This window comes from Scyliorhinus torazame, chromosome 3, assembly GCF_047496885.1.
Source record: "Scyliorhinus torazame isolate Kashiwa2021f chromosome 3, sScyTor2.1, whole genome shotgun sequence".
Lineage (NCBI taxonomy): Eukaryota > Metazoa > Chordata > Chondrichthyes > Carcharhiniformes > Scyliorhinidae > Scyliorhinus > Scyliorhinus torazame.
In genome coordinates this window covers 311,168,114-311,179,533 of record NC_092709.1, presented here as the reverse complement: position 1 = coordinate 311,179,533, position 11,420 = coordinate 311,168,114, and the positions used below count along the sequence as shown (strand labels likewise).

Sequence of the window (11,420 nt, the reverse complement as noted above, 5' to 3'; positions counted from 1 at the left end):
AGGGGGCTGGAAAGTGGGCGAAGATAACGGGGGACGACGACAATGAGCTGGGCTGAGCAGCCGGAACCTGGGTCGTGGGCGGGCAGAGAGGGGGCGGGGCTGTGAACAGGAGGCGGGGCCGAGGGCGGAGCCAACTGATGAGGCGGAACGAGGGGCGGGGCGGGGAAGGTAGCGGGGCGAGGAGAGGGCGGGATCAGGATGCGGTGAGTGTGCGGGGCAAAGACGGGAGAATAGGGCCCGGGGCGAGGGGCTGACAGTGTTCGGGATGTGGCGAGGGGGCGGGGCAGTGGGCGAGTGAAGAGAGGGCGGGGCGAGGGGCTGGCACAGTGTTGGGGATGTGGAGAGGGGGCGGGGCAAAGACGGGTTGAGGAGGGGGCGGGGCGATGGGCTGACAGTGTTGGGGATGTGGAGAGGGGGCGGGGCGCTTAACTGACGGTGTGTGGAGAGGGGGTGGGGCGAGGGGGCTAACTGACGGGATGTGGAGAGGGGGCGGGGCAGTGGGCGGGTGTGGAGAGGGGGGCGGGGCGATGGGCGGAGCCTGGTTTCCGTTATCGCGTTCGTTCACTTGCCGAAGATTTAAGTACCCGTCGCTGCCGGCTTCCCAGGGCGATCAAAACGAGGCAGGGTTACCAAATATGACAAATAAATCGATGACCTGACAGAGAGTCCGTCTTTCAAAAAAGTTTTCGTTGGCGTTTGGTCACTTTGTGAAGTTTTTATTTTTAAATTTCCTGGCCTTTAATTTTGGCTCTGCTCTTTACCCATGCTGCACCACAGTATTGATAGTTGAGTTAAGATGGCGGTGCAGGAATCAGCTGCTCAACTCTCGATGGCCTTAAAGGTTCAGGAATATCCGACTTTAAAGGTAGGGTGAATGTAATCATTTCCCTGACGGCTCTGCCTACTTAATATTTCCTGCGATTGTGCACAATGAGCGATCTTCAAGTAACAGGGAGGCAAAGCAGCCAGCATCAAGTGTCACTTTTGGTCTTTATGGACATTAAATGCTTATTTGTGTTAAGGTTCCGGTCCACAGTCAAGACGCCCTAATCGAATTTTTTTTTCGTGGTAAGTTTGGAGTGAGGAGAATGATGAACTTTAATTCTGCTCCAAAGCCCTAAATACATTGCTAACGAATCTCCACTGACCCGTGTTTGTATTTTGTTGGGTCGCAGTGTTAAAAATTCTTCTAACGAGCTAGATCGATGGATGTCATGTATATCACAACAGCAACTTACATTTGTTTAGCGCGTGTATAGCACAAAATGGGTTAAGTTGCTAAACAGGAGCAATTGGAGACTGGGCCACATTAAGAGACATTATTAGGCCAGACGATTAAAAGATTGGTCAGAGAGAGAAAATGCAAGGGAGATGGGTTGAGATTTAGCTACTGAATTCCAGACTTAGTGCCCTGGCAGCTGCAAGCGTGACTGCCACTTTTGGAATGATTAAAACCAAGATTGGTCAAAAGGTCAAAACTCTATAAGAGTGCAGACATTTTTGTGGGGGAGGAGAGCTAATGCGTGGTTGGATGTCCAAAGGAGATTATATAGTTGGGAAATGATGATGCGAGTAAGATATTTGAAAATGAGGATGAGAATTTTAATATCAATATGTTTCTTAATTGTGAACCAATGAAGTAATTGTTGAATGGATCTTGGTGTGAGTTTGGACAGCAGCAACAGAACTGGATGTCTTCACGTTTGCATTTAGAAATGTGCATAGAAAATAGACTGGAAGCCTGTGTCCAGTGGTGTCCCGCAGGTATCGGTGTTGGGGACCTTGCTTTGTGGTTTATATAAATGATACAGGAGGGTTGATTAGTAAGTTTGCGGATGACACGAAAATTGGTGGGGTGGTAAATAATGAAGGGGATAGCTTTTGATTGCAGTCGGATATAGACTGGCTGCTCAGATGGGCTGATCCGTGGCAAATGTAATACAATCTGGATAAGTGTGAGATTAAATGAAAATCGCTTATTGTCACAAGGCTTCAACGAAGTTACTGTGAAAAGCCCCTAGTTGCCACGAAACCAGGAATACATGATAAACAGCGGGACCCTGGGAAGCACCGAGGATCAGAAGGACCTTGATGTCACTGGTCGCTTCAGATTGCAGGCAGGTGGATATGGTAGTTAAGAAGGCGTATGGTGACATTGAAGATCTGGAAGGAGCACATCAAGTTGTGGGTGGGGTCAAAAGAGATGCTAATTGGGGGGAACCATAGGTTTGAGCCAGGGAAGTGGGATGGGAGATTTCGGAGATGGGAGGAGAGGGGAGTTAGAGTATTAAAGGATTTGTTTCTGGGGGGCTGTTTTGCGAGGTTGGGGGAGAAGTGGTCCGGGGCAGGGGAGTTATTTAGATATCTTGAGGCCCGGGAATTTGTCAGGAAAAGGTTCAGAGATTCCCTGTGGAATTGTTGGAGGAGGTATTGACGGCAGAGGGAATGGAAAGGAAGGTGGGTGGTATCGGCGATTTAGGGGAAGATTCTAGGGGAGGGCAAGGTATCATTGGTGGGGATTAAAGCAAGATGGGAGGAAGAGTTGGGGGTGGGTTTGGAGGACGAGCTGTGATGTGAGATGCTCCGGAGGGTAAACTCCTCACGCTCGTGCGTGAGGTTGGGGCTGATATAGTTGAAGGTGATATATAGGGCACACCTCATGAGGGCGAGGGTGAACTAACTCTTTGAAGGGGTGGAGGATGTGTATGTGCGCTGTGGGAGGGGCCCTGTAAAACATATTCACATGTTTTGGGCCTGTCCAAAACTGGAGGGAGATCTTTAGAGTCATCTTTGGGGTTGTGCATGTGAGGTTTGAACCAGGGCCCCGAGAAGCCATATTCGGGGTGTCGGACCAGCCTGGGCTGCAGGCGAGTGTGGGGGCAGTTGTCTTAGCCTTCGCCTCGCTGATTGCCTAAAGGCTGGTCCTGTTGGGGTGGAGGTCAGTTTCTCCGCCCTGTGCCTCGGTGTGGCGGGGGGACCTGAGGGCATTTTTAACGCTCAGGAAGGTGAAGTTTGAGTTGAGGGGGAGGGTGCAAGGGTTCGATACATGGGCATTGTTTATCCTGCCATTGTTTATCCTGCACTTTCAAGAATTGGAAGCCATTGAACATTAGTGGGGGGGTTGGTTGCTGGTGTACGTGTACGTGTTGTATTGTTTACCATGTATGGTATGACCGTGGACTCTCTGTTGGTCTTCCTTATTTTGTATTTGGGATGTAGGGGGGAAGTTGGGAAGTTTGGGTTTGTATGTTGAAGAGGATGCTGGTTGGGGGATTGCTATTATATTAGTTACTGTTGGTTATCTTTTGGGTATATATTTGATGAAGTGGAAAATGAGGAGAATAAAAATATATAAAAAAAATAAGGCATATGGTATACCTGCTTTTATTCGCTGGGGCATAGATTTTAAGAGCAGGGAGGTTCTGCTGGAACTGCATAAATATTGGTTAGGCCACAGCTAGAGTATTGTGTGCAGTTCTGGAATCCACATTATAGGAGGGATGTGAAAGCACTGGAAAGGATGCAGAGGAGATTTACCACCATGTTGCCTGGGCTGGAGAGTTTAGCTAAGTACAAAGATTTGAGATTGTTTTGTTTGGAGCAGGTGAGACTGATGGGGGACATGATTGAGGTGTACAAAATTGAGGGACATAGATAGGATAGACAGCAAGAAACTTTTCCCCTTGATGAAGGGATTAATGACCAGAAGGCATACATTTAAGCTGAGCAGATGTGAGGAAAAATATTTCTACCCAGAGGGTGGTGAGAGTTTGGAACTTGCTGCCTGAAAGGGTGGTGGAGGCAAAGGCCCTCATTATATTTTAGAAGTATTTAGATGTGCACTTGCAATCCCAAGGCATACAAGGCTATAGGCCAAGTGCTTGGAAATTGGATGAGAACAGTTGGGTGGTTATTTTTGACCAATGCAGACTCGATGAGCCGAAGGGCCATGAGAAGCAGGAGGAGGCCATTTGCCTTGGAGCTTGCTCCACCATTCATTATGATCATGGCTGATCATCAAATTCAATACCCTGATCTCCACCCCCATCCAATTTCTTGGTCCCTTTAATCCCAGGAGCTGTATATAATTCCTTCTTGAAGTCACGCAATGTTTTGGATTCAACTATTTGCTGTGGTAGTGGATTGCACAGATTCACCACTCTCTGGATGAAGAAATTTCTCCTCCCCTCAGTCCTAAAAGGTTTACCTTATCCTCAAACTATGACCTCTAGTTCTGGATTCACCCACATCGGGAACTTTCTTTCTTAATGTACCCTATTTAATCCTGTTAGAATTTTGTGAATTTCTATGAGATCCCCTCTCACTCTCCTAAACCCCAATGAATAAATTCTTAACCAACTTAATCTCTCCTCATGTGACAGTCCTACCATCCCAGGAATCAGCCTGGTAAACCTTTTGCGTCGCTCCCTCAACAACAAGAATGTCCTTCCTCAGATAAGGGCACCAAACTTGCGCACAGTATTCTGGATGTGGCCTTACCAATGCCCTGTACAATTGCAGTAAAATATCCCTATTCTTGTACTCCAGTCCTTCGCTATGCAGGCCAGCATACCATTGCCTTCTTTACTGCCTGCTGTATCTGTGTGCTTACTTTCAGCAACTGATGCACAAGGACACCAGGGTCTTGCTGAGTGTCCACCTCCCTCAATTTATACCCACTCAAATAATAATCCGCCTTCCTATTTTTTACTACTGAAGTGGATAACCTCACATTTATCCACATTATACTGCATCTGCCATGCACATGCCCACTCACTCAGCCTGTCCAAATAATGCTGAAGCAGCTCTGTATCCTCACAGCTCACCATCCCACCCAGTTTTGTAACATCTGCAAATTTGGAGATAATACACTTTGGTTTCCTCATCCAATTCATTAATTTAGCATGCGAACAGCTAGGATCCTATCACTGATCCCTGTGATACCCCACTAATCACTGCCTGCTTAATATGTGGGGGGCATGCCTGACTTGTTGGAATAGTCAAATATAGAAGTAACAGACATGGATGAAGGTTTCATTTTTTGATGAGCTCAGGCAGTCAGACAAGCAGTCTGACAGTTTAGAGACAGTGGAGCGGTAAAAGGAGGTTGATGTGAGATGGAGTTGAGTATTGTCATGCAAGACTGAGCAGAAGTCGAGCATTCGGTCCACCGAATCTGCTCTGCCATTCAATGAGATCATGACTGATCTGATATGATAATCCTCAACTCAACTTTCCCACCTTATCCCCATCACCCTTGATTCCCTTCCTGATTAAAAATCTATCTATCTCAGCCTTGAAGATACTTAACCCATCCTCCACAATCCTTGGCGGTAAAGAATTCCACAGCTTCACTACTTTCTGAGAAAATGCCCCTCATCTCTGTAATGTGGAACCTGTTATGTTTTCAGATTATGTCACCGAGGTGCTGCATGCAGATATTAAAAATTTGTTTGGGTTTTGAATGATGCTAGTGAAGCCAGCATTTAGTGCCAATCCCTAAATTACCACTCGAACTTGCTGATGAGCCATCTCTTGAACCACTGCAGACTGTCAAGTGTAGGTGCTTTAACAGTGCTGTTGAATAGAGAGTTCCAGTATTTTGACCCCTGAGCAACGATAATTTTCCAAGTCAGATGGTCTGCACTTGGAGTGGAATTTGCTGTTGTGGCATTCCCCTGCATCAGTTGCCCTTGGTTTTCTAGGCTATAGGAGTCGGGTTTGGAAGGTGCTGTCGAAGAAATCTTGATAAGTTACTGCACTGTAGTTGTGATACCACAGTGTTGGAGGTAGTGGGTGTTTGATGTGGTGCCAAGCAAGTGGGCTGCTTTTTCTTGTTGAGTTATTGTTGTTAAAGCTGCACTCATCCAAGCATGTGGGGAGTATTCCATCACACATGACTCATGCCTTGTAGCTGGTGGACAGGCTTCAGGAGGTGAGTTACTCCCCTCAGAATTCCCAGCCTTTGACCTGCTCTTGCAGCCACATAATTTAATTTGGTTGGTTTCTGGTCAGTGGTGACCCCCATTTAGCAATGGTAATACCATTGAATGTGAGGCTGAGATGGTTAAAATCTCTATGATTGAAAGGTCGCTTTCTGACACTGGTACAGGCCGCCTGTCACTTATCAGTCAAGCCTGAATATTGTCCAGGTCTTGCTGCTTATGGACTACTACATTTTCTGAGGAGGTACGAATAGAACAGAATGTCGTTCGATCATCAACGATTAACCAAATGTTTGGTCTTGGACCATATGAAATAGGAATACAAGTAGGCTGTTCGGTCCCTTAAGCCTGTTCCACCATTCAATAGGGTATGCCTGATCCAACATTCCTGTAACCTTTGATTCACTTCCTGATCAATAATCTATCTATCTCGTCCTTCAATATATGCAAGGGCTCTGACCCCACAGCACTCTGGCAAGGAGTTCCAAAGACACTTAACCCTCAGAGATGAAATTCCTCCTCATCTCAGTCTGAAATGGGTCTCTGTCATCTGGTCAGCGACTCTTCCGTGAGGGGGAACATTCTCTCAACATTTACCCTGTCAAGCCCCTTAAGAATCCTATATGTTTCAATGAGATCATCTCCGATTCTTCTAAATTCCAATGAGTATTAGTCCCAACCTGTTTAACCTTTGCTCGTAAGACACAGTACCCCAGGTGTGGTCTTTGCTCACAGTACCCCAGGTGTGGTCTCACCAGTGCCTTACACAGTTGCAGCAAGACTTTCCCACATTTTTAAATACTTTTTTTTTTTAAGGCTTTCCTTTTTAGGGCTCTTATGGGCAGAATATCATAGATTAAGTGGCTGAAGGTGTTTGGTCCTGGAACTAGTCCTGAGGAACTCTTGCAGCCATGTCCTGGGGTGGAGGTGATTGGCCTCCAACAACCAGCAGCACAACTCCAGTACATATTTCCCCCATGATCCCCATTGATTACAACATTACTAATGTTGCTCTGGTGTTAAGGGCAGTCACTCAGCCCACCTCTGGAATTAAAATATTTTTAAAAAAAAATGTTTGGAACCAGAATCCATTGAGATTTGGAGTAGAGTGATCCTGTTAGAACCAAAACTCAGTATCATGAGCTGGGTATTGGTGAGTAAGTGCTGCTTGATAACACTGTCAATGACACCTTCCATCATGTAGCTGATGATTTGAGAGTAGGCTAATGGGGCAGTAATTGGCCAGATCAGATTTGCCCTGCTTTTTTGTGGATAGGTCACAAATGATGAGAAACATCTGAGTGAAACACTTTTTTTTTCCCCCCTCCAGATTATTTGAAAACTATTTCCTGTTACAATGGTGTGAAATATTGTTATTGTATAGTATTGTTTCAAATTTTGATAATCGCATCAGATATTAGCTGCTCAATCTGATTTTCCGCTGTTGATGCCCAGTTCTACAAGTCCGCCTTTACACTGTTTCTATGTTCAAAAGCAAAAAAACTGCAGATGCTGCAAATCTGAAATACAAGGAGAAAACAGTCCCCATAACAATGCATTTTGGAAAGTAGGATATGATTAGAACACATCAACATGGTTTTAGAAAAGGGAAATTCTGGTTGATTTCTCAGAATTTTTGGAGGATGTAACTAGTGGGGTAGATGAAGAGGAACTATATTTAGACTTCCAAAGGAAATTCATTAAGATGCCACAAAAAACATTATTATGCAAGATAAGGGCTCTTGGAGTGGGGTAATATATTAGCCTCGATAGAGGATTGGTTAATGGATGGGAAGCAGTGAATTGGCATAAACAGTGCATTTTCAAGTTGGCAAGCAGTGATTCGTGGCATGCCAAAAGGATCAGTGCTGTAATGACTTGGCTGAGACAGAGTAATGCATTTAAGTTTGCTGATGATACAAAGCTAGTTGGAAAGGTAAGCTGTGGGGAGGGTACAGAGAGGCTGCAAGTTACTAGAGTAGACAACAAGATCTCGGATGGAGTATAATAATAATAATTGCTTATTGTCACAAGTAGGCTTCAATGAAGTTACTGTGAAAAGCCCCTAGTCGTCACATTCCGGCACCTGTTCGGGTACACAGAGGGAGAATTCAGAATTCTCAGCCTGTACGGGAATTAAACCCGCGCTGCTGGCCTTGGTCTGCATGACAAACCAGCTGTCTAGCCCACTGAGCTAAAGAAACAGAATTTTATTTCAAAGGCATGAAACTTGTAAATGTTGATGTTCAAACAGGCTTCGTTGTGCTCTTACAAGTCATGCAGAAAGTTAGCGTGCAGCTGCAGCAAGCAATTGGGAAGGAAATGGCATCTTGGCCTTTTCTGCACTCCAGTCCCTTGCCTTGAGTAGGGCTTAGGTGAGACTACATCTGGAATACTGTGTGCAGAGAGTTGTGGACACTCGACCGTTGAATACATTTTAAGGCAGGAATAGACTGATGTTTGGTGTCTCGGGGATTTGAGGAATATGAGAGGCTTCATCTCCACTTTCCTGCCCACTCGATCAGTCATGATCGTATTGAATGGCAGAGCAGACTCTACGGACCAAATGGTCCACTCCTGTTCCTATTTCTTCTGTTCTGGTGTGCTGGAAATATTCACAGGTCTGACAGCATCTGTGGAGAGAGAAATGTTCAGATCAATTATCTGTTTGAATGCTATATGATTTTTGCTGCCTTACTGTTCTGTTAAGTAATGGGTTAAGAGACATTGCAATTAGTTGTCTCATCTATGTTAAGTATCCATTAATTGACACTGATATAAAGGGGCTTCAAGTGGCCTCTGTCAGGTGATGTATAGTGAGAGTTTTGTGCGAAGGCTGTTGGAATGAAATAAATGTGTTTGTGAAAAAGGAACAGAACTTTAGACTCTTCATATCAGCAACTAAAACATCGAACAATTGGTAGCAGAGGATGGTTGCTGTGTAAATATGAAGGGTTGAAATTTACAACTTTTCCAGATCAAACCAAGGAGTGAGTGAGAAAAAAAAAGGGATATATGGCTGAACCGAGGATAAAGATGGCAGGATATTACTATCGTACAACCAATGGAGAAGTGCAGTAGTTATGTGGACTAAGGTAATTGCTTTGGGAAAGAGAAAACTAGGTATGGCATTGGCTCTTTCTCTACCATATGGCAGTAAAATCCGAAACAAAGTGCTTTCTGAGCTGGAATTGGAAGAGTTAGACTCCGAAGAAGGTCTGGAGACTTTATTGCATTATATGGATAAGATTTATAAGAAAGATTACTTGTTAAGTGCGTATGAAGCATGGTCGGATTTTGATAAGTTCCGGAAAATGGAGGATATCTCCATGGAAGACTATATAATGGAATTTGGCAGACTATAGGGGCTGTTTAGCACAGGGCTAAATCGCTGGCTTTGAAAGCAGACCAAGGCAGGCCAGCAGCACGGTTCAATTCCCGTAACAGCCTCCCCTGTTATCGATGACATGCTTTGGAAAATGTTGGCAGATCGACCAAATTGCAGGCTAAATTCAGCTTTAGCATGGGCAGTACATGCAAATAATTCATTGCAGATGGTTGGGGGCTATAGTCCTTATCAATGAATGTTTGATAGAAATCCTAAAATTCCGTCCATTTTGCATGACCAGCCTCCAGTGTGGGGGGACTACAATTAGCTCTGGTTTTGCTGAACATTTAAATGCATTACATAGCAGTAGAAAAGCTTTTTTGGAAGCCGAAGTCTCTGAAAGAATTCGCAGAGCTTTAAGACATAACGTACGGCCATCAGATGCCATTTTTCAGCAAGGAGGTATGGTATACTATAAGAGAGACTATTCTAATGAATGGAAAGGCCCAGGGAAGATCATAGGCATAGATGGCAAAACAATTATTTTGCAACATGGTAATCAAACTGTTGGGGTACATTCATCAAGGATAATGATTACAGATTACAAATTTTCAAATTTAGACAGAGCAGACAGACATGACGAGGAACCAGAGTCATCTGGTTCGCATGTGTTACAGAACTATGAGGACCAATTAACTGATATAGACAGGGTTTCTGTGGACTTCTGGTGAATTAAAACAGGCCATTTTTCCGAAAGGGCAACTGCCAAAAGTTGGTACAAAAGTGACATACTTCCCTGAAGGGTCTAGTCAATGGAAGGATGCAACTGTTATTAGTAGAGCAGGGAAGGCCACTGGAAAGTATAAACATTGGTTGAATGTACAGCATTCAGGGGAAGGAGTTAAGACAATGGATTGGGAAAACGAAGTTCAAAAATGGAGGGCACAGAAACGCAGTGACAGTTCAGATAGTACATCGGATGGTGAACAGGTCCGCAGGAAAAGGTCGAGAACTATTGAAAGGACATCCCACAGCAGAAGGGAAAGATCAAGCAGTAGCAGTACAGAACGAGATACCAGGCGGGAGAGGGGACGTAGTTTATCAAGATCTCGGAACATGAGTAAGACTAAGAATTCTAATAGGAGTAGAAGCCCACATGCACGTGAGATTTTGGTGGCTGCAAATAAATTAGATGAAAAAGTTATCAAAGAAGCTAAACAGCAAGAATTGCTTAGTTGGAGTGAATTTGGGTTTACACGGAAGTACCGGATATGGGACAAACAGCTCTATCCCACAGATGGATTTGCAGGGAAAAGGTTCTTCCGGATGGAACTTATAAGACAAAAGCCAGGCTTGTGGCAAGGTTTGAAGAAAACTGAGAAGATCAGGATTTAAGGGTAGATTCACCTACAGCAGGAAAGGTTATTTTAAAGATCTTCTTGGCTTTATTAGCCATAAAGGCATGGGAATGCAAATCTGTAGATATAAAAGCTGCCTTTTTGCAGGGGCATCAGCTCCAGAGAGACATTTTTCTCCGACCTCCTAAAGAAGCAGCAAACACAGAAGGGGTACTCTAGAAGTTGAACAAATGTGTATATGGATTAAATGATGCATCTAGAGTCTGGTATTTTTTGGAAAGGTCAGTTTTGTTAAAGTTAGGTTGTTGCCAGTTGAAAGCAGATCCTGCAATGTTTTACTGGCACTATAAAAGGAAATCTTTCTGGCATTTTTATGATGCATGTCGATGATTTTTTGTGGGGTGGGACTAGTGATTTTGAAGCTATTGTAATCTCTGGTTTGAGGAAAGAATTCAGGGCTGGAAGTCAGGCTTCCGGTGCATTTAAATATATTGGACTGGAAATTGGACAGACTGAGTTGGGGGCAACTTTATGTCACCAATCTTATTTGGAAAGCATCAGCCCAATAGCAATTAGTCGTGGCCGAGTTTCACAAAAAGATAGAAAAAGAGCAACTGCGAAGTTTAATTGGGCAACTGAACTGGTTAGGTAGCCAGACTAGACCGGACGTGAGTTTTGATGTCCCGAGTTGAGTACAAAAATGAATGATCCCAAAGTGGAAGACATAATAAGAGCAAATAAAGTGTTGGCCAAACAGGAGTGTGTTTTGAAGTTCCCGGTTTTAGGTGA

At 44.5% G+C, this 11,420-nt stretch overlaps 1 protein-coding gene across 1 annotated transcript in view; it reads left to right on the top strand.

Moving 5' to 3' along the window:
• The first annotated feature begins 553 nt into the window (after nucleotides 1-553).
• maea (macrophage erythroblast attacher, E3 ubiquitin ligase) overlaps nucleotides 554-11,420 on the top strand; it is a 234,885-nt gene continuing 224,018 nt past the window's right edge. Inside the window, exon 1 of the mRNA XM_072497540.1 lies at nucleotides 554-865. Within this exon, the coding sequence (XP_072353641.1) occupies nucleotides 797-865 (69 nt within the window). The 5' untranslated portion in view covers nucleotides 554-796. The remainder of the gene's footprint in view (nucleotides 866-11,420) is intronic.